Consider the following 25,240-nt stretch of genomic DNA (forward strand, 5'->3'; position numbering starts at 1 on the left):
CATTTTCCCATGCTTGGTCACCGAATGTTTCCTTTACGACACAACATTGACATGTTAATGCTTATCTCAGTGTCTCTTTGGGTAGTGGTAATTTCAAAGAACGCAGTATTTAAAAGATACGAGCGGAAATATTTCCCGTGTGATATCATCGAACGAAAGCAAGGAATTAGCGAAATGGAATGTGGGTTGTCTTGCCTTCGACAGGGATCTTGCACGTCAGTGAATTATAAGACGTCTAGTAATGGTCAAAATCTTTGCGAGCTTATCGTTCAGAATCATAAGGATAACTCTGAAATGTGCAACGGAAAGCACAACCCGGAATTTTTGCATCTAGAACTGATTGAAATAGTAAGTGAAAGCTTGAGTTCAAATTCCTGTTAAGGCATCCCTATAAAAGAGTGTTCAATACAAAAGTATAGACTATAGAGCAATAAAAATATCAAATACAGCTTGAATCACAGCATACGGACTTATTCAAAGCCCGGATTTGCAGGCCGGATGAGGTTTTTGAAAATAGATTAGGAGAGTTAAGAGGGTTTTTGCTCAGGAGGGGTATTGGTAATGAGTTTGTCCAGAGCCAGTTTGATCGTGCGAGGAATTTGGCTCGTTTGGTATTGGATAGTAGGGAAAGTTGTAAGAACATATAGTGACTTTCATCGTTTCTGACGATGGAGCTGTGCCCTGAAACGTATATTAGATTAAGTAATATAATTTCAATTATTATTAAAAAGATCTTCTTTAAGAGAAGTTTTATGTTTGTATATATATAATAATATATATAATTATAAATTATGGCAAGTACTGCTTGTTATACGAAGCAAATTTGTAATTGACAATTCCCCGCCCACTTGTCCATTTCCAAATAATTATGGTGGGACTCGAGCGTGTAAGGTTTGTTGAAATCGACTGTAATTTTTGAAACTTGGGAACATAAGCCCTTGCTAATTATTATGAAACTTGTCGGATTAAAATTAACTAAATTTTAATAAAAATCCATTTACAGAATGACAACATTGATATTGCTGTGGTCAGTCGTGGACATATCAGCAAACCTAAGTCAGGAAGCTACGCCATTATTGATATAAATGGCAAAGATCACTCAAAAAATACTCGTGGCTTCAACATCGTCGTTGTTAACGGCAAAAATGGTAAGAATAAACTATAAATATATTCGCTGATTCCCTGATATGTTTGACACATATAAACATGTGACACACACAAAGTAGCCTCTCTCTTTGGAATCCAGCCCAGGCTCAACCCCGACTCTTTTCATAAAATTAGTGCTTCAGATTTATTCAGTTTTTCAAATAATTATAAATCTAGAATTTATGTTCTAGCATTTATTGTTCTTTTATTTAATAGATTTTGGTATGCTTAATTCTTTCAAAGTGATTATACTGCAATTTATTATAACTAACTGCCTTGTTCCGAGTAATGCAACAACACAACACAATACCGTTGAACTTTACGTATCGACGGTCTTCCAAACATACGTCCCACATTTCTATACAGCCGCACTGAGTTGGTTGTAATCTAATTAATCTCATGGAATAGATGATTTTTGCTTGCCCTGTGACTTTCAGAATTTTATGAGAATTTCGAAGTTGCGGTAATGGTAATAGTAACATTGAAAATGCACCATGGGGCTGTTTTTATGACGAAGCTTTTGTTTACCTTTCAAAAACAGTCCCTTAATGCTATATTGGCCTCCACTATACCGCAACTTCTGAATGGCCAAAAAATAACAATATCAACAAATGCATAAAAAAAAAATCATAAAAATAACAAATATATTTAGGGAAGGTCGAAGAGTCACGTTCATTTGACACACATCACTTAGTAGAGGAAGTACATTACATGACAGCATTCCTTAACGATCTCTCTACCAAACCAAAGTAAGTCAAGTTTCAGTTAAGTGCTAGCGATTTATACACTAATTTTTAATGTTATATGAAATAGGCGTTTCCAACCAGCAGAATGCAATATTGTTGTACACGCCTAAAAACGATCAGGTTCATGATGCAATATTTATATCAACAGGTTGGAGCAATGTTGTACCGCCGACATTGTTTAGGGTTGTTATCAACGTCAGACAATACTGTTACACCTGATTTGGTTTCATCAATATTGTTCAATGTTGTTGACAAGTGTGAACAATAATGGCAGCACAACATTGTTGCATGCTGATGAACCGCAGCTCAAAGTTTTTAGCCGTGTACTCTTTTCGGTTCTACCCTTTACTGACTTTCAAGTGAACTTATTATAGCAAGCACAGGGTAGAATAAGTTCATATCCCCACGTTTTTCCTCACTAACTCCTATTTTTGCTTAAAATAAAGAAATAGCGAAATTATCTTAAGTCTCTCTTCTTCGATCGACAAAAGTAGTAATTAAAAAACTAGTGAATTAAAATTAATTAAAAAAATTAAAACTTAACAAAGAAGTGGCCTGTTGCAGAAGGAGGGTAAAATCCAAGAATATGATCGATATTTCATTTTGTTATTATTTCAGTAACGATTAATAAACACAACCACGTTCACGGCCTGTGTTATGATATAGTTAGCAATTATTGAGTGAGGTTGAACATGATATGAAGAATTATCAAGCCGAAGTTTGTCATTATCAACCGAAGACAAAGGCTGAGGTTTTCACACATGGCTATTAGCCAATCACAGACTGTGAATTATTTTAAATAAATAATAATTATACTTATTTTACTGAAGTAGTCTAGCTGTTCGGTTTCAAATAAAGTAATAAATGTATCGATTGTTAGTAATATCATAATAAAAAAGAAAATAATCCTTTTCATCTTTTCTAGCAAAATCATTATCGCCGCTATTAAAGATGAAGGTCGAAGAAAATTGACAACGGAAGCATTCAATGCTCTTTCGACGATAACCGGAGTGGCTGGTATATCATCAAAGCTTGCGTATAGAGGCTCGTTGTCAATGATTGGATTTTCGGAAGCCAAAAAGCCTTCGTTTGTAAACCTGGTAAGACAAGTCGCATTTAATAGCCCATTTATAACCATCCATAGCGAATCATGTCATTGATGTCAACATTGACTCATATATATGATACCGAAATCATTGCATCGAAACATTTGAAATGCTGTATGCCAATGAAACGATTTTCTCTTCCAATCCAGGCGAGGAATTTTGCTATAGCAAAAATTGTTCTAATTGAGTGCAGGGTAATAATTATATAACATCAATGATAACAAAACTTCATGTCATTTATTGAAACTTTGGGAAACCACAGAAAAACTATATATATAAGGGCGCTGTGATGGCGATGTTACATTATGCAACTTTCCTTGTAACTTTTAATGCAATTCTCCTCTTGAGGTATCTAAGTTGACAAAAACGAACATTTTCTACGATCTGCTAAAGTTTCCTTAGCATTTACTATTTACAAATTAGCATCCTAATCGTAGAAGTTTTATTTTATAGCCTGTAAAACGTTTAATATTGGAAAAGTTTTAATTACTCGAGCTTCAGCTCGGAGGCAAAAATATTTAGAAATAAATAAAACCAATTCCGTCGTTCTAGCGTTAAAATCTATTTGCTATTTTCCACCATTGGGTATGTTTAAGCTGGGTAACTATAGTGTTTGAAGATTCCTACAGGGCTTGCAATATCTTGCAACTTGCCTTACAATTAAATACAATATGACATAAAAAGATATTTTTATCGCTTTAAATCACTACCTAGTGTTTTTAATTTCAACAGGTAATGAAAAGCGAAAATCAAGAGACAAGTGTCATCAAGCAAATAATCCGCATTCCTGTCATAATTAATTAGACGCAGCATTTACTAAAGGAATACATTAAAAGTTATTACTATAAAATAGCTGTAGGATTGTGAATGAAAGAAAAGAGCTGTTTCTGGAATGCTATTCAGCTAGGGAGTCCCCAAAAGGCCAACTCCTGGAAACTATTATTGAAATCACCAATCGCATCCTAATATATTACACATACCTTGTTGGGACCTTCAAGTCTATAATTGTTTAACATAAGCATTTTTATGTAATGTGATTTATTTACGCATAGATATATTGCCAGACATGAATTTTGCATACCCTTTCCGCAGCTCAGTTTTCTGAGCATAATAAAGACACATTAAATTTTACGCCGTTTTGGGATAATTTTGGCTAGGAGTAATGGTTCTCCTATAGCCGCTTTATTTCTGTTAAACAAAACGATATTTATTAAAGTGCCTATATCACTTGTGGGATCTTTACGGATTTGAATAGGGCTTGAAAAGTTTGTTTATAAGTTCCACAACCTTTTTTAATATAATTAAATAGTTTCGAAAATACGTCGGTTTGGGGGACTGGGACTCAGGAATGATTTGCAAACACGCCGTCTTTTATAATGTAAACATGAAGAGTTTCACTGGCGATATAGTTTGCGCTTTTCAAGAAAAAAATGCGGGAACGGTGCGTTGTGTATCGCTGTAGCAACTGGGCGAGTTTTTCTCAAAATATTTTACGTTATTGGAAGATCGAAGTAAAATTACAATTGATTATATTACGTTTGACTAGAACTCGTTCCTGAGTCCCAGGCCCCCGAGCACGACGGAAATTTAGGCAAATCGTCATGTTTAGACGTAAATATTTCCGAAACTATTTATCTATATCAAAAAGGGATGTAGAACTTATAAACTAATTTTTCAAGCTCTATTTAAATCCGCAAAGATCTCACAAGTGATATAGGCACTTTAATACATTGCATTAAAATTCCAAATATTTACGCTCAGAAAAGGGTGGAGGTAAATTACCGCCAGCACCTGTAGATACGGCCTACGACCATCACTAATTAAGATATAACGTTCCTTCCTCTATACATATATATCAGTTACGGTAAATCGTCCAATGTACATGGGACGTACAATGTACGTGGGTTCAACTTTAAAGGAGCTCTGTCTTTTGCGATGTCACGCTTCACGTTGGTCATATTCGGCAAATTTTCTCCCGGTAAAGAGGGCTCAGTTTTCCAGCGGTCTTCGCATAAAAAATTAAAAGCTTTTCGTTTTACGCTCTGCTCTCAATTTTGTGTAGGTTGTCCGCTGACAACATGAGCCCGCACGAGTGGGAGAAACTTAGCTAAGTTGGACCAGCGTGCTTAAACTGACCGTTTGTGGTTTGGGTAATCGGTCTTTGTTAGTTTTCGATTTGCTGCTTGCCATTCACCACCTTTCCCATATTGCGTGCCATCCATTACCTGTCGGTCTTTTAGATAGGACGCAAAGCCCATAATATAAGATTTTTAATTATCGTCGGCAAGGCGTATCCCCATGGGGGTACACCTTGCCTTAGTAGTCTATTTATAAAATCACATTACATAAATTTCTTATTTCCTTCGTAAATATTTTGTTTTACGCATGATAACTGAGTAAAATTTTTTTATAGAGTTAAAATAACATTAAATATAAAAAATGTACAAATTTTTTTTAAAACGTTACCATCGTTATAGTACCCATTGCGTAAAATTTTGATGCAAAATTATTTCAACAAACGGTAGGGAGCACATTAACTACAATTAAGTTAACTATAGTCTTTTATACCACTATAGCCTCTGGTCAGTGAAATTTCAAAAAATAGGTGATTTCTATTGTTTTGGTTTTAATTTTTTTTGAGACGCTCTCTTCACTCGCTTCTGAATGCTTATTGTTTTTTTTCCTAGTAATGGTATCGCATAGTTGAGTTTAAATTATACTTGCTCTGATTTTGGGTGCTACGCATCTTTCTGAATATAGACCCATAGCCATAAACTAATTCAGAAATATATTATACAGCAAAACATAATTATAGTGCGAACTGTGAAAAATATAGCATAGAAATGTACCTACACAAATGTAAAAATAGGTACGCTAAGCGTACGTGTATCTGCTCACAACAATCTAGTTTGGACAGCAAATGGACCATATGGATTTGGCCATGTTTTTTAATTTCCTACACTATTTTACCGCTGTTCAAGCAATAGGAAATATGCTTAGTAATATGTAGTAATGTGAGACATGACAGTAATATAGACGTGCTCTGTTTTGGGAGGTCTCACTGGCTTGTTTGCGTTTCCTATATTCCCTTGCATATGCTCTTCGCTTTTGCTTAGCATAAGGGCTCTGCATTTCATTAGCTCGTTTTTCCTTCATGTATTTTTTCATATATTCTGTTCTTCTTTGCTTAGGCTGAGAGCTCCTATTTGACTGTTCAGGTCTTCAGGTTTAAGAAGTACCTGATGGGAAAGTTGATACATAATGATACTCATCTATATGACCTAAATAAATATCTCTAAGTTGATCTGTTGGTGAATATCCCAGTACTATAATGATTCAGAAAATTGTTCATGTGTCTCACTAATGACTATCTTTAACTTCAGCTGATCAGCCACAGCTTGTATAATCATAGCATCACCCCATGACCCTTGCATGGACATAATATTGAGGTATTCTAACCATGAGTTTTCAGTGTTACTTTCAATGAATCTCTCAGGATTAGCCCTCATATAAGCAATGCCAAATGCTCGAACTTGTAGATGGTGATAAGGGTCACCATATAACTGATGAGACCCAGCTCGAAAAAGGCAGTCGCCATCACCACCAACATCAAATGGTCTTAAATATAATGAAAGCGTTGCAGCCTTTGATCTAACACTACATTTGATGACAGTCTAGTGGGACTGTTGTTTTGAACAGGACCAGGATTTCTTTCAATATCTGAAAACATTAGTTTCCTTTGAGATATGTGATATTGTTTACTAGCAATATTGCCTGCTATCTTGTGACTGTATAAAACATTACAAAATGATTTTTTACTATATATGAATTATTTTTTCTACTAAGTTGACAAAAGACTTTAAATATCCGAATGAATTGATAAAAATATGTCGCATTGGCACAAATTGAAAACAACATTGCTTGAAATTACTAGCTATCTTATTTAAAATGGATGGCCTAGGGGCATTTCTTACAAAATAATGCTTTAAAGTGGTGGATCTACTTTTTCTCTTTCTCATAGCCAATATAATTCTCTTTAAAGGCAACCTGAAAGGTGCAAGGTCTCTAGATCGCTTGGTATTTGTCTGCTTTGTCAATTACCGTACATTTGGTCGGTGGCGACAACAGCAGCTACGCGTATAGTGATCTGAATTTATACACCTAACACAGCTGCTATCTATACAATACAAATGTATATTGTATAATGGTTCGCTGGTGAATTCCTTTAGGTTTCGTTAATCGTCTCAGAAGAGATTGTTTCGATCTCCGAAGAGATTGACTATTTACCTCATGCGGATAAATTTCCATGTTCAGAAAAACTTGGATAAAAAAACACAGAAAAAGATTTCTTGAAGCCAAAATTGCAATAGCGAGTCACGAGTATATGTTTATATTTTCTGCATGCTTTAGGTTATGGACTCATGCTGTGAGCGCGTAATAAACTAATCGCTGATTGGCTAATTATATAAGCGCATCGCTGAATGGCTATGTGCTAACACACGGTACGGTACGCGCACGATAGCATTATATCTGCGTTCGCAGATACAAAAATCGTTGCACGCACGTCAAGAAGCAAAATGTAGTTATGACCACCTAATACTTAAGCGGCAATATAGCTTATAAACGGCATGGTATAATGGGAAAGGGAAATAAAAATTATCTTTGCTTATTTTAATAGAAAGTCATGACTATGTACAAAATTCGTTTACGGATTTTTGTTTACTTTATCACTTTTCAAGATATTTTTTAGTGAAATTATCTTCCATCCACCATTTTGGATATGCATACTCTTGCTCTTGATCGCAGAAAAGTTCTGAGACCCCCAATTTCTTTGGCGTTAAATATCTAGGCTATAGATGCTTTATTAATTTTATAAAAAGTTTTAAAAAAATGCTGTGATGGGGAATATTTTTTAATAAGCCTGATTAACGTTTTTTTAAATCGAAAAAAATCCCCATGACATATTGTTTTAAAACTTTTTTCTATTACATATTAGTTATATTACAAAATATAATGCAGCTATTAACAATGTTATAATAATCTCAACGCCATTATAATTATAACTGAAATGAACACAAAAGAAGCTTCGATTCAAGTGTCATTTTCTTCTCGGCGTATCCCAAGAAATCTTTTAATTTTCACAATATTTTGAGATTGTACAGTTATACAGTAAGCATACTTTGTGAATGCTTTTCAGGTTTGCAAAGCATTTTTAATGATGAAAATTTTAGTGCTGTTGCATGAAGATATAACTGAGGTTTTGAGCATATATTACGCGATATAGAAAAATATCTCCTCTTGATATCCCTATTTAGAATGTACATCTAAAAATTTCGAGAAATTGTATCGAGGGTAAGTTTGGATTGCAAGTGAAGTTTGACGATGTCTGCTGCTGGGGAAAAATTCTCAACACTAGAAAAAGCAAATGAGATATATATAAAATCTCCGGGCGGAATTAGTACCCTCACCCGGTGCTTCGCACCAGCTCGAGGATTATTGACCAGAGAAATTATCATATTTTTGAGACAAAAAGACGAACTGCTAAATCGCGAAGAACTGCAAGTCGAAGAACTAAATGACTATCTATCTGAGTTATTTGAAAGAGCATGAATATACTGCGAATATTGTCGAAGATCTTGCGTTTGAAAAGACACGGAAATCATGATCTTCAAACAAGAAGTAAACAACCCAAGAAAAGAGGCAAAGGCAACAAGCCAAAGTGCAGCTGAAGCCTTGACGTACTTATTCGTGCATGTTATTTAATACTTATAATTCACGGAAGATTGAAATTTTAACTCTGTTGTATTCATTGTTAAAAGTTGCAGTTTTAAAAGTTTTCAGATGTAATGAGTCATCTTTACAATAACCAAAAATAAATCAATTTTTTAGGTTTATGAAAAACCTCGATAGCTATAAAAATTCATAAACAAATTTAGTAATGGGAGGTGCTTTTGTATAGTATTTTTGCACTTGTCACTTTACGTAAATTAACGCTGCAAAAATACCATACGTCAGCTCAGCACTTCCCATTAGGAAATCTCTGTATATTGGCTTTTCATAATAAGCTTAGCCTTAGGTCTGGAAAGCTCAGGCGATATTTTCTTCGTTTTTTATAGTAATTCCTATTCATATAACGTATAGTCAAAACGAATTTAAGAATTTTATATACAACCGGCCAGGCAATTTAATTAGCTAGCATCAAGAAAAGAAACATGATAATTATTACTTGTATTATTTTTGGCACTCCACTCGATGCACGTAAATTCTAAGGTTTATAAAGAGTCTTAACTTCAAGTGGAATTATGCACACTTCGATTTCGAATTCAAGCCAGGAACAGTTGATGAAAAAAATTAGTCAACTATAGGATTTCTGGCAGGAATCGAACCTACGCTATTGCGATGCCGGTGCAATGCTCTGCCACTGAGCTACAGATCGAGGTAGCTGACAAGAGCGAGCGTAGTTAATGTGAATAGGATAGTACTGGCAGTAATAGGTGAGGGTAAATCAATTGTGATTTTGGCATTTCACTCGATGCACGTAACTTCTAGGATTTAAAGAGAATTATACACACTTCAAATTCAAGCCGGGAACAGTTGAAGGAAAAAATCCTGCCAGAAGATCTCAGTATAGTTGACTCTTTTTTCCATCAACTGTTCCTGGCTTGAATTTGAAATGTGCATTTTTTCACTCAAATTTATTAAGATCCTTTAAATCAGCTAGAATTTACGTGCATCCTATTTATGTCAACTAGGCTAGCCCGTCTTGCCGGGCTGAAAGATCGCATGTTATCAATCGTTTCAGTCCGGCAAACCGGCATGCATAAACAACAATGGCTTCTGCATTTGCTAAATTTTCTTCGTTTGCTAAATTTTAGCTCGTCAAAAACTACTCATATAATCGTTTGCTAGATTTCAGTCCGGCAAAGGGGACTAACCCGGTCCATATAATCGGCCCCTAAATTTAGACATATTAAGGTATTAAAAACCTTTAAAATATTTGTATTAGTGGATTTAATATCTAATTGGAAATTCATAAAACTATACAATAGCATCTTTGTTTAAAGTGTCTATATCACTTGTAGGATCTTTACGGATTTAAATAAGGCTTGAAAAATTTGTTTATAAACTCTACAACCTTTTTTGATATAATTAAATAGTTTCGAAAATACGTCGGTTGGGGGGACTGGAACTCAGGAATGATTTGCAAACACGCCACCTTTTATAATGTAAACATGAAGAGTTTCACTGGCGATATAGTTTGCGCTTTTCAAGAGAAAAATGCGGGAACGGTGCATTGTGTATGGCTGTAGCAACTGGGCGAGTTTTTCTCAAATATTTTACGTTATTGGAAGATCGAAGTAAAATTACAATTGATTATATTATGTTTGACAAGGGTTGTAGAACTTATAAACTAATTTTTGAAGCTCTATTCAAATCCGTAAAGATCCCACAAGTGATATAGGCACTTTAGCACTCAATATTGACAAATTACTAAAAATATCGCCATATGGCATAATATTAGTTTTAATGGCACTTTAAACAATACTATTAATTAGCCCATAATCGAGCGAATTTTTGCCCTGGAAATGAAATACATTGAGAACCTCTATATATGCATATATGCATGGTTATTTGAAAATTGCTGCATAAAGCGATACATTTGCCTATTCTTTAATTGATTCAAGCCTAATGACATTGTCTACTATCAATGGCTAACCACAATGGCAAACTACCATGGCTAGAATTATATTCCCAGACATGGAATACGTTGCCGTGCAACTAACTTGCATAATCTCAGTCGATACTGAAAATAACTTTTGTAAATAAAGCTTTGGTTTAGAAAAGAATGAGGTAGGAATACTCATAAAATAATTTGAAACTTTATTTCTGAATTTTCTGGTGATATTCTGGTGAAAGGCAATCACTAATTAAAGTAAATTCATTTTTACAATCCTGCGGCTTTTCTGGAGAACAAGTGACCACTCTAATTATCAATGCTGAATTATTGTCAGATGAAAGCACTTGAGTCCTACATCAAACGACTATATATAATAACATTAATTGTAATTATATAATAAGTTTTGCCTATGTATTTGTTTACAGACGATTGTTTTAAGTTTCGTTCTCCAGAAGAATGTGAAGACAGCAGCAATGGCATGAAAAATTGAGCCTTGTGAACTCGTTTTACACTATACTTTATTTAAGATTTAAATTCAATAATCAGCAAGAGTACTCAAGTTGACGTCGCTTAGATATTGGCCTCATCTTGTATATATTCGGTGATGATCATTTATTGTGTTACGTTTTACGTGAAGAACGACATGGAAAAAGTATTCCGTTGGATATATCCGTTGTTTGGATAACCCAGGCTTTTACACAATTTTTGTTGCCCCCTGCTTCAATTAACGTTCCATATGATTAACGAGAGAATAGACATTTTATTACCTCGGAATGGGAAGCCAATCGCTACACGAACACTTTAATTATTATTTAAAAACTGTATCAAAAGCAATTACAGTTCCACACAAATTATATCTTGTAAAGTAATTTAGTTTTAATCACATAATTGTCCTGCAAATCATGCGAGGCTCACAATCGTATTTAATAATAGCTTGTTTCTTCTTAACATGATTTGTAATTAAGAATTGAAAACATTTTCCGACGCGTGGGAGTTTGCATGTGAGAACGAGAAATCATTAGTGGGAAAACGAGCCCGTAGCAGGAATGTGTAATAAACTGTAACTATCTAAATTGTCTTGCGTTAGGCTCTAAGTTTGTCTTCGAGAATGGTAATATCAAACGTACTAAGTAATTTAACCACAACTGCTTAGACTCGCTTAAAATTTACTGAAAATTCGGTAACTTCCTGAGCAGAAAAAGATTTAAATCTCTTTAGTTGATCAACATTAAAAAAACCATGCATACACGTATAATTCATCGCGGTTTTGTTTTCAATTATTTTTTTCTAGCACAAACGTCATGCATAATTGAAAATTAAAACTTTTAAACATTGTCAATAATTATGTTTTTAACGATACATCATTTAAACGGTACTAATACAGTCAGGTAATTCGTAAGGGACTGAGTGAGCCGGCCGCACTAGACTTTCGTTTTCTTTACAATGAAGGCGTTGAAATAATAAATATACGTGGTGTTGTCTCAAACTATTATTCATTATTGTCGTTCCTAACTGCTGGAATGTTATGAAGATCTTTCGTTCCGGAGACTTCTGGAATGTCAGATTTTTCCATCTGGACCTCACAGGCAGTAAACAACTCATCAATTTGTACTTTGTAGGCTCTTTTTTGACTTATGAATATTTATTAAGGCCAGAACCAATAACGAATAAATAAGAGAAAGTTTAGGTCGTCGAAGGTCAGTTAAATCCACAGATGACGGAGCTTCTGACATAATCAGCTTCGTGGTGGCAACGACCAGTTATAAGTAAATTAATGGTAACTAAGAAACACGTAAATGCCTCCTTAGCTATGCGGCTAACTGTCTTGAAAGAACATGCATTGTTTTTAAATGAAAGACTTCCTTTTGGGAAATAATGAATTTTACACCCTACTCCAAAGCAATTTCCAACACGGCATTTTTGCCTTCCTTTTTTGTCAAATTGTTGTTTACATGGATGGCATGCAGCACGGCGTAAACTTTTTCTGTTTGATGAATGTCATCGAATCATTACGATAAGGCCACTGAGCACAAGAGTCGCTGTCAAATGAATGCCTGCATTTTCAGTGGCGTAGTCAGCCTGACGACTTGTCCCGCTATGCTAATATTTGGGTGTTTATTGACTGTGAAAACAATGAATTTCTAAAGAAATGATAATTATGATAACACGAAATTTACATAGCGGGACAAAATCGTCAGGTTGGCTACGCCACTGCATTTTGAGCAAATAGACTGTCTAACATAACTGGCACATGTCTAGGTTTTAAAACTCAATATAATAATGTCGTTTTTATGCTGGAGACGTCTACAATTTCGTCGAGACTTATATAGATGTATCAAAAATTCAAAATGCTTTTTAAGTTACTATTTTTTGTATTTTAACAGCTATCCCAGTTTTACCCAGCACATGTACCAATAGGTCATCGTAGGGCGAAATTTTTCAAAAAATGAAATTTTGCATCATTTTTTCATCAAATGTTCCTGGCTTGAATTTGAAGTGTGTGTAATTCCACTTGAATTTAAGACCCTTTCAACCTTTAGAATTTACCTACATCGCGTGAAGTGCCAAAAATCATAATGATTTGCAATTACTTATTATATTTAATTTTCATTTTTATTTAATATAGTTATCCGTCTTTCACTCTTTGGAATGTTTAGAGTGAGTGGATAGTCTAATACCCTAATGAATAAAAGTTTTGTCTTATTATAATTATTGTTATATAGCTATTAGAGAAATAGTTGGGGTTTGAACAAATGATAATATAGTGTCTGCATGGCAACAAGTGAAAAGATTAATTATTGTTTTTATAGCAACAATATACCTCACCTTTGTTCAAGATCTATATTTCTTTCCTTCAGAAGAAGGAAGATCGATGCATTATCTGTAATCCTAAAAGAGATGGTCACAAGGTTGAAGTTGCAAAGCCTTTTATTAACAGCGAAGACGCGGCTATACATACATATTTTCGGTATACAATAACTACATTGAATAATCTAATAATTATTAGGGTATTGAGCTAACTATTCGAATATCTTTGAGCTGGTCTGAAGTGACACGTACGGATAATAATTTATGCTGAAAAATGATGATAATATAATATTGATTAAAGTGCCCTCACCTATAGTTGAGTACTTGATTGCTTCACGCGTACTTGATTGAATTAACTGACTAAAGAAAAGCAGAGGTTGGGCTGATATATTTTGACTAATGTGTCGAATGTGAAAATATTTGCCCCATTTAAAGCATTCGATGCCATGTTGTCTAATGATCAAATACAAGCGCAATACTTGGCCAGTGAATATAAAATTATTATAAAATATCAATACCAGAAACGCAAATGTGTAGTATAATTTTTATTTACAACGACCTAACTAATTAGTTCATTTGAAAAAATAATTTTAAAAATAAATATGACAGTCTAGATAGCTGAGAAATAAAAATTTAAAGTTTATGCATATCAGGACAAGTAGGACTTACACTCAACATTCAAACATTATTCTCTATTTAGTATATAACACTCCGGCTACTAAGCTATGTACGTACAATTACATAAAAGGTTCGCATAACAAATGTTTTCATATGCTACAAACATAAAAGGTTTCAGTTTTCATGAAACTATTATATTAAGGGTTCGTAAATTCTTCTTTCTAATGCGATCAGAAAGGAACTTAAACTTCATAAAGACCAATTTAAGTTTCTATTGACAAGGAACTTTGTAAAATCACATTCATGATGTAAGCAATTTTTAAAGTATCCAGAAATGTGTCTTTGTACTTCTTTTGTGACAATCGCTTGTTTTAAGAACCATTACGGTTTCGAGAATTCAGAATGGTTGGGGAAAACAATTTTCAAAATTAATATAACTTTTATGAAACATTTCCAAACACCACGGTTTATAATATCACTAATGTTTGTATTCAGGTGGCATTGGCAAATTATTTACATTATGCATATGTATGCCCTATCCAACTACAAAATGAAGCCTGGCTATGCAGTTGAAACAATTCTAATGCATTGCATTTACCTCAATTTATGGCTTCGTGTAGATTATCCGGAAAATACAGTACATCAGTACCAGGTTTACCAATTTGTATGTCACGTTATATACTCGTAAAACAAACTGAACCTTAAATAAACTGAACATAATTATACTGCAGTATATTATGACTGAGTAATAATTTTATAGGCATGCACATTATACCTTGACTAAAAACCTTTGAACTAGAATTACAATAAGTTAATGTTTTGCATAATATCCGGTCCGCTGTATATAGGTCGAAGTTTCTTTCTTTCCACCAATTTTTAAACAAAGGTGGGAACTTCCTTTGTATAGAAGAAAGAACTTTCAGCAATGGATCGTAAATCAATAATTTATGATATAACGTAGAAACAGCATGGCTTATATAAATCAGCCGTCATCGACAGAGAAGATTATTGTTGTGCATTTAGTCACTACCGGTTTTCAGCTTAGTCAGTAGGCTTCAACACATTGGATAAAGGGAGTTAAAGCCGAGTCCATATTGGGTAAGTCCTTTTCTGATAAAATATAATTTCGTAATTACAATTTACAAGTATTCATCTGTTGATAATATCATAGATATATCTATATTAGGTAGTGTCTTTGAAAGATAGACTTCTAATTAGTTACATGAAATTTACGTGCTTGCATGGTTGTATTTCCTTCAAGAAAAACCGTTACATGAAACGTATCAAATAAAAACTGCAGTGTTTGATGGTATAAAGTGAGCACGCACATTTACCTACAAATACACTGTCTTTCCATCTTTCTGCAAAAATCTACCCTTGTATCGTTTTATTAAAAGGAATTAGCCACAGGATTCCAAGGTAAATAGATTAAAAAATTATTTCCGTAATATTTCCGTAAAATTATTGCTGATTGGACGCCAGAAGACTTAGATTAGGGAATTTTAAATCTCTGCAAGACTGCCCGCTGTTTCGTTTACATCAAACCATATTAAACCTTTGTATTCATGAGGAAAGTTTTTGTTTATTAATTGCTTGTTAATATTAATGGTGTCACTTCCTTCAAAGCATTTTACATCAGTTCAAGGTGTTAATCGGGGCAGGAATAACAATTATAACCGTGTCTATAAACAGGCCAAAAGTTGTATTTTAACGTAAATGTTACATGATATCGAACCCACATGATTATAGGCATATAACCGTATCCTTGAGGAAAAATATTAGCGAACTGGTTAGGTACAGTACATTGCATGACCCACGCCAGTCGCTATTTATAATCATAATTGTTTCTTTTAGTGCTATAGGCTCATTTATAATGTAAATCTTTAAATAGTTTTAGCAAAAGATCGCTTTTTGTTGTTGATCGAAATTTAACGTATTTTTAACTGATTACGTGGGTTTCTTCACGCTATTTGCCCATTCCGATCATCAGAACTTAGTTTCGAACTAAAATGTTTCCTATGGATTGAATAACCTAAACGGAACTAACAAAGATTTATATATTTTGTTTGAATCAAACATTGCATTGAAGAATCAGTTTCTTAATTAAGAATGTTTGAAATTCGTGGGCATGACACACTGTCTTCCATAGTAACAAAGTCCTTCATCTGAACATCCACAAGCACATAGGATGATTGCTAACAGTTCGCCACAAAGAATGCTTTCAGAATAATCATGATATTGTCTTTATGTGTATGTAAATTAATAATCTTTAAGTGTTGCAAAGAAGATTATTGGGATTCGAATGCATTTCTATATGTTAATATGCCCTGAATGAAATATATCGACTAGCTTCGACTGATAAATCCGAAGGGATAGTAATTGATTAATTTGTAAATTTAATGTGTTTTAATCTACATTCCCAACGATTTCTTCGAGTTCCAACTATAAATATAATTCTGCCCCGAGGCGGGGACGGTTGGATTTATAAACTTTTATCTTATAAATTTGAATTTTCATGCATAAAATGTAAATATGTCACTTTTTTTCGGCCCGCCTGTTAGTAAAGAACTCTGTTCAAGAAATGTTGGCAGTGCAGTGGCGTTGAGGGGTATTGGGGGGTGGTTAATCCCCGCAACTTTTGTTGAATTGACATATTCGGAAAAACCGTTCTATAGACCCTTTTGTAAACATTCCTAAATCACATCTTTTAAAATCATCGATCAGATGCAGTGAAACATGTCTTAGTAGGCAAAAGTTTACTTATACTTATAGCACCTTTTTTTCTTCTTACTACGGTAGGAACTACTAAAAAAATCTGTTTTGATTCGGAAATATTTGGTCGTTACCCCCTACTTCCCCCCCCCCCCCCCCCCTCTAAACTATACATCCTATCTACGGCATTGAATATTGGCCTCGGATTGTCATCTTTGTACATAAAAAATTATGCAACTGCATTTATATTAAAGATTGTTCGTTCCTGTATTGAGGTAAAAAAGTAACAGGGAATATGAGAAAAAGAACTTGTTTGAAATATATATATATTGGCTGACGTAAAGATTGTAATTACTTTATGAAAATTAAATTATATGGGAGTACTTATAAACGAAATTCCATATTGCGCTAGCTAAAAACCAAATCCCACTGAAACAGAAAGCGTGGGAAGCTTAAGAAATGAGGAAGCTAATAGTACAAGGAATTCCTTAATGACTTGCATGTACATTATATTGATACACTACATTATTTTTACCGGTTTTATTCAGGAATGTCTCGTAAATATTGATCTTATATAGGCTTATCCTCATCAATTTTTGTCGTACTATATCATGTTTGAGTGGGAGCCATAATCCATTCAATGATTTCTTTAATCATCTTGTGACGAAATGCAAATTTTAAACTGTCGCACTCACGATGGTAATGCACGTCTGATCATCCCACCAAACAGGCTTAAAACTCTTTGATGTATGCTTTTCGGCAAATGGAATCTGTTAAAAATTCGAATGCTATAACTTCTCATATATATATCAAAGAAAATTTTCGAAAAATTTTCGCTGCTATTAAGCGAGCCTAACTGTACCCGGACCTCCCATACTAAACATGCCGTCACTGAGGGAAATTCTATTTCGTCGTTGTCATCATGACCACAGAAATATACTGAAGACGATATTATATATTTTACAATTTTATATGTTTTTCAGCGCTTTAATACGAGGATGATTGTAACTTCATTGTATCGTAAAGATTTATTAAAAAAATGGTTTACTTTCAAATTAGATACTCATGCACGGACTCGATAGATGTAATCCGATGTAATAAGGCATGTATTAGTCTAACAGCTAGAACCCAAAAAGAGGTATTGACAAAACATAAGCTGGAAAAATTTCTAATTGTATGATAATGATTAATTTTTAGGCATTCTTTTGTAAGAAGTTAAAGTTCCTTGCCATTAATCGACACTATTTCTACCACGACTTAATGAATAATTTTATAGCGTGTGCTCATAATTCATGATCATACTTAACTTAAGTTTAAAAAATCTTTGATCTCGCAACGTATGTAATTATTCAACCAGACCCTGAAATAAAGATGACGCACACAATAATATTTCTAAAGTAACCAGTGCACTATCTTGTATTGTGTCAGAAGATATATCCAGGAAGCAGCAAGGATTTATCCAATAGATTCTCATCAAATATACACTTATTCATGGTTAAGCAACTGCCTTACGTAGACAATTTTGTTCACCCAAACCGATGATTAACCATATTGACGAGTAATTATTCATAAAATATATACCATGCATGTATAGCAATTTAATCTAATTTCTTTTCACAGAACAATTGAAGATGAACTTAACAATATACGCTCTTGCCTTCTACATGCTAACCCTGGTAAGTTCAATGGTCGATATAATTATAGCTAACACTATTGAATCGTCTTGAAATAAATTGCAATTAACGATTTCATGCAAAGTTATCTATGAAAGTTACATAAAAGTTGATACTAATATACAGGGGACAAAACGAGCATGGCTAGTAAATTGCCACATTGAGTAGAATGCCACAAAATCTTAATGAATATGGATCGGGTGTAGGTATGAAAATTATTCGTCACCGCTCCAACTTAAATTATTTATCTCATTGCGATAATTCCATGATTGGTCGTTAATTAAAGTGACCAACACGTCGGTTCGATTCCTGTCGAAGGTTCTGAATTTAATGTTTTGAACGGTCACATTTTGTCTTTATGATCATCAGTTTCCGCATACTTTCACCCAATGACCCAAACCTCAATCAACTACGGAGAATTAGTAAGGAGAAAAAACTTTCAAAATTTTACCTAAAATCTACAAAGAACTCTCTGTTGAACCCCCCTAATTGTAGTTTTTTATATTATTTTTTTCTAGCTACATTTCGCTGAACCACAGGCTCAGCCATGTTTAGTTTGTGGAGATGTTGTATTGAGAATATGGTCGTTGATGAGTCGTGCAGGCGATAGATATCTACGAATAACAAATAATAATGCCGATAACAACGTAAATCACAGAAAAGTCGATTGTTCAGGCGGAGTGCAAAGTGATAAACTAACAAGTATGCCTAACTGGAAATTTGTTTCAAATTTAAATGAGCATGCATAGTTTAATAGGGATTTTTAAGAGCTAGATCCATCAAAAATTGAACAGAAATTAATGTTCTAAGATATCTACGGAACTGGTAACTCTCATAGTCAAGTTCGCCTATAAGCGCCATGCCCAAAAATTGCTGTGAGAGAGAAAAGTCTCGGTCTGATAGCAAAATTTGCACAATAATTATTATTATATGGCAAGCGTCACTCCCGGTGCAATGGAGCTCAGTGATTGGCTGAGAAGAATTTTTAGCATTCCATATTACTTTCCCGTAATAGAACGGCACTTTCCCATAATGGACCGGCGTTACAGGTGATGAATGAATCTAATATATGAAAGGCACAAATAAATGCTCAAGAGAAAATATAATTGCTTTTGAAATTATGAGAGTTTAGGTAACAGTTTGGGTAAACTAGATAATTCAATATTTTGTTTTTGTTTTTATCAAATGCGTACCAGGTTACTGAAAGCCTTAATTCAAGATTCAAAATCAAAAAATATATATATAATTTAATTCTCAAGATGTCTTGTTTATTCGGAATTTGCTTTTTACCTTACTTTTTCAAATTGTCGGCTGATCATGGTTTTTGGTCTACTAGCTAATATGAATTTATGCATTTCTTGTTTGTTTCATGTGCAAATAAATGCCTTATGCAGGGGTGGATCCAGCACTAGTGCACTAATTTGCATTACAAAACAAAATTGCTATTCTCAGCAGTTTTCTTGTGTCACGCAAATTAGTGCACTAGTGCTGGATCCACCCCTGTTATGCCATATAATAAACTTTTTATGAACCTCACGCTTGGTTAATGAGAAGCTATTATAGTACGTCACTGTTTGTACAATCATAAAGTAGCTATTAATTTTTTTCCCTATAATTATCTGTCAAGTTGTTCGGGTAAATTGAATAATATGCTATACATTTTATACGAATCTTAAGTCTGAAAAGATAGATTCGAAAAAGTTGTGCTTTGTGCCGGCGTGAAAACGCTAACGCAATTGCGTGATATGTTTTACAGCTTTGTTACTAACACGTGACATACCCAATATCGTTGGAGTAAGAATTCAATTGGTTTTTGCCAGCGGCGGCAACCGTTATCATCTTTATGCACCTTCAGCTGAAGGAGAACTCTTGGCAATGGTAAGAATATATTGCTTCTTGTATGTTTTGGCATTTTCTTTTATAACGAATTTGTACACTGATTTCGTTTCATTAATTCTTGTATATAATTAGGGCGCGCAGATAAAATGAAACATTCAGTAGAGAAAAATACTCCCTCAAACTTTGCAAATGATTGTCCACAGTGTGTTATTTTCCGACTTACGTCTAAAATTTGATACGCTGATTGAATCTATACGTTTTGTGTAAATTAAAAAACTACTGTATAACGCAAAGCTTTAAATCTGAGGTAAACTGAACAAAATTTAGGTATCTACCATAAGTGAAAACGTTTCTAAAGTTGTCATCTAAATGGTGTCAGCATTATGTTGTTCAGAGTATTTGGTAACTTTTAAGGTAATTTTTTTTTTGTATTGAGAAAATAACTTTAACCATTGCATTTTACCTTATGATCCTCAATAATGACAATACGAGTTTGAAAGAGTGGAATAAATTTCGTTAACGTGCATTGAACAAACGTGACCACCTTTTTTTAAACTGAAAATAATGTTGCACCCCGCAACGTAGCCAACCTGACGATTTTGTCCCGCTATGTAAATTTCGTGTTAATATAGTTATTCATTTCTTTAGAAATTCACTGTTTTCACAGGCAATGAGCACCAATATAAAATTATTAGCATAGCGGGACAAATCATTAGTCTGGTAACGCTACTGTCTGCACCTTGTCTATTAAATATTAGTATAAACTGACTAATAGGCTATCACTTTTCCTGCGTTCTGATTGGCTACGCTACTGGTAGGCTATTAGTGATAGCCTACTAGTAGCAAAATTCAAAACAATGGCGGAAAATTCGCGTTTCGCCGAAGTATCTGAAGATTTTTTGGACGACTTGTTGGACAATTCCGTACCAGAAAAAACAAAAAAAGCAACAAAATACGGAATTGCAATTTTTAAGGGTAAGAAAATACATAAAAATAACGTATACTCAATTGAATTTTTATATTTAAACTGAATTTTAAAACATTTTACGCGAACAACAATTAAAATATTTTCTTCCTTTAATATACGAAATAAATTTCAGAATGGTTTGCAAGCCAACAAGAATTTTATATTGTGTTTCCTAGTTGTAAATTAATGTTATAGTTTATACTAAAACAATTAGACAACTCGGCCTCGTTGTCTATGAGCAAATAGTCAACTCGGCTTCGCCTCGTTGACTATTCGCTCATAGACAACTCGGACTCGTTGTCTAATTGTTAAATATACTTGTTAAAAATCTCGTAAAAAAACTGTAATTTTTAAATTTGTCTTTAGCCAGCGAGTGACGGCGAAAAGGAGACAGACCACCGAAATACGTTCGCACCAGAAAGACTCTTGTACGAGCACCGATTGTTTACAGTTTATCAATCCGTGAAGTTCAAAGGTCACTATTTATCTTGTGATGGAAATGGAAAAGCAACTTTGAAAAAAATCATAAACCAGGCTCATAGGGAACCAACTCAACTATTTATTACTATTGATCCGGGTATGTAGAATAAATATTACATGCTTGAGATTGTGAAAGATAGAGCTGTTGAAATTAAGATTCGACGCTATTCGCGGTAATAGACTTTTCAACTTGTATTCAAATCAATCATTTCAAACCACGTGGCCTGAAATGGTTAAGTTTCATTGGCTGTATGCCATGGTAGCAACATCTAAAATGGCTTAGTTTGCATGCAAGCTAAAATGGTCTTTTAGTAAATTGCGTAGACATCGTCTTGAATTCTCCCATTGGAGACCCACGTTATTACATTCTACACCATCAGAGTTTTGCCATTACTTAATTAAGACGAAATTTATGTAGATGCATGGAACAGGATAATAAATTTTCATTCCCCGCCTAAATTGAAAGGTTGGTACATAACGGCATGAAATAACTCCCTGTATGCATTGAGCAATACATCATCAGCAAGATGGTTTCGTCATGGCATCGTGTTGCACAGGACGGGTTGTGTCTGACTAGTGATCGTGTAGACTATACCTATTAAACACTCATTTCTCTCTTTCTTTTGCACCTATTCGTAGGAAATGCTATCAGGGGAGTTGCTTTTGGTAATGCTGCCGCTCGAAGAAAACGCGAACTCTCGAGCTCGTCGTTCGAAGACGCCAACCCTGACGCTCAGAGGCAAAAGTCAAAAGGCCAAGGCAAAAGGCCACCTCCTCGATTGAATCAATACAAATTCTGGCACATTCGCAAGCACTTACCACACATTTTTTTCAGGAAGCCACAACCATATCCTGTATACCCGATCACAACTAAGAAACCAGACGTCACTACTCAGGCCCCCTCAGAATACAGTTCTCTCTCTACGGACTTTAATCTTCCACTTAACATAACCTTCGTTCTATGTTTCTGGATAAAGACGAAAACCCGAAATGCCCAACTTATTTCAGTAACGGAAAAAAATCAAATGCAAACGCCTACACAGAATCCGAAAACCAAAACCAAAGAGCAGAAAGTTATTCCGAGATGGTTTCGAAAACCAACTCCGAGACCTACGCCAACTCAGAAGAAAGCGACGGAAAAACCAAAGAACGTCATCAACGTAAGCCTCATGAGCGGAATGTTGAGACTTGAAATTGGTAATCAACACACAACAAGGTTAGTTGGAATAGAAAAATGCGAGTATGTGGCTACAACAGGACGTAGCCAGGCCTTAAAGAGGGGAGGGACGGGTGCAAGGCAAGAGTTTCAGCTTGCTTGACAATAACACGGAGTTTCAGCCCGGGCTTAGTAAAACAAACATACTTTAAAGACAGAGTAGATTTGATTCTTCTTAATTAAATTAATTCATTTCGAAGTAAGTGAATATTAGCAATAAAATTTTCAAAGGGAGGGAGCCGCGGCTCCTACAACTCCCCCCCTGCCTACGTCCCCGGGCAACATTCTCATTAGAACCAGCGTGTATGTGCCTTCTGTATGAACTGTTAAAGTTATTTCCTGAAGATCAGGAATTTAATTTTCGAACGTAAGGATCATTAATTATAATAAATGAAGTTCCATTTCAATAAACCTTCACGTGATGAATAAGTCGTTCACTTGAAATTCTTTCGATGTACCAAATATGAAAACACTTACTCAATTAATGCAATTGATATATCAGCTAGACTGCTTAATGAAGGTGAATATTCATATAATATAATTGGCGAGATGAAGAAACATTTTGTGGGTGAGACACTATGTGATATAAAAAAATAGATCTTAACAGTTAAATCTGTTGTAATTTAAGTGGTCTATCTTCCGCCATGATATGATTCTGCTTTTTGCACTGCCGTAGGTACTACCTCTGTTAGTAGACACAAACCAATCTTATTCTACTTTCAGAACGGTTACCAACTGCGATGTAAGTGACGGCAAATTTCACCAAATCTGCATTTCTCTAAACCCAAAATACTTGCTTGAGGTATACCAGGACAGCAAAGTGCTACTTACAGACAGCCTGCCCAATGTCGCTTGTGACTTCGAAAATCAGAACAACCTAAAAAGGCGACCAGGTTCTTTAATGCTTGGGCGAACTCGAGGAATGGCCGGCGAGAGGTTTGACGGTAGCCTGTTCCAGGTAAATTTCTGGGATCAATATCCTTCATTTAGAATTAAAAGAATCGCAACCAATTGCGCATGCGGTGGTGGAAACTTGGTCAGTTGGAACGACTTGCTAAAAGGAAGTATGTCGGATGTCGATTTGGATAACGATTCCCAATGTCCTAAACTGGAGGGCTATAATTATGACGAACTTACACAAAATAGATTGATATAATTTTACATGATAACTGACATAAAACCTCCGTTAATTTAATGAAATTAATATTAAGTAAACGTTGTATAATTATATTAAGTGTAGATTACAGCCATACTGAACTGGAAAGAGGTTGAAACATTTAGACAAGAACAGAATGTATTAGTTTGAATTCTTCCAGGTGATGAAACTTTCGTATGAATCGTGGCAAAAAGGGATTTAAAACAATCGCCAAACATGGTTTGTGGTTAAATATAGCTCTTGCTTACCCATATTTACGCCAAAATATTTGTTCAGTCAGTGTTCATTAATCTTTAACGTATGCATTTTTGCCAAAAATGAAATAAATATAATCAATAAAACAATAATTATGTTGACAATTGTTTTGGTAGCACCCTGCCGTGATATAGTCGGCAAAGATCAGCGGCGTTGCGAGTGGGGGGTGGGGGGTGGGGTGACATCTACACCTATATTTAAATTTAGAAGAAGAAAGTGACCACAGTATAAGGAATGATTATACAATAGGACTATACAAGTAAGAATTCTTGTGTTACACATGCATATCTTGTTACGGTAGGCATTCACAGTCAGTCAATTGCCCAATGATGATCGAGTCTTGTTTTGGCCTTGAGGATGTTGTGCTCCTGGGCTTTCAGTTTTAATGGGAAATTTAATACAACTAAATAGACCTATAGCTTTTCCCTTTTAGCTTTCAAGCGAGCTTTGCGTGACGGTAGTTGATCATCAAGGTCAATTTGAGTTATGATTTCGCCATGTACAGGAACGATTTAGTTTAACAAAGAAGCAAAAAGACTCGGGAAGGTTTTCTTACAAAACGCTTCTAAGCAGGGAGATATCGCAACTCAAAGTTGTTTGATGATCAACTCCGTCATGCAGTGCGCGCTTGAAAGCTAAAAGGGGAAAGGTCTATTGAATTTGTTACAAATTGCGAAGTGATGACATCTCAAGACCAGTGGGGTAGCCAGCCTGACAATTTTGTCCCGCTGTGTAAATTCCCGCTGTGTGAGTTACTATAAGTATTCGTGTCATCAAGAATTCAGTGTTAAATAAATACTTTCAGAAATTCAATGAAAATCAAAATATTAGCAGAGTGGG

General features: G+C 34.7%; 1 protein-coding gene across 1 annotated transcript; it reads left to right on the forward strand.

The window, feature by feature from the left end:
- Positions 1-868: 868 nt before the first annotated feature.
- LOC114545170 lies at positions 869-24,452 on the forward strand. Its single transcript, XM_028563505.1, has 9 exons — positions 869-886; positions 1,004-1,148; positions 1,799-1,895; positions 2,818-2,992; positions 19,006-19,189; positions 20,244-20,365; positions 21,660-21,870; positions 22,413-22,989; positions 23,713-24,452. The coding sequence occupies exons 1-9, from the start codon at positions 869-871 to the stop codon at positions 24,143-24,145; spliced, it is 1,962 nt and encodes a 653-aa protein (XP_028419306.1). The 3' UTR covers positions 24,146-24,452.
- Positions 24,453-25,240: the final 788 nt, after the last annotated feature.

The sequence above is a fragment of the Dendronephthya gigantea genome, unplaced genomic scaffold (assembly GCF_004324835.1).
Source record: "Dendronephthya gigantea isolate DGI-Jeju-01 unplaced genomic scaffold, DenGig_1.0 000004F, whole genome shotgun sequence".
NCBI classification, from domain to species: domain Eukaryota; kingdom Metazoa; phylum Cnidaria; class Anthozoa; order Malacalcyonacea; family Nephtheidae; genus Dendronephthya; species Dendronephthya gigantea.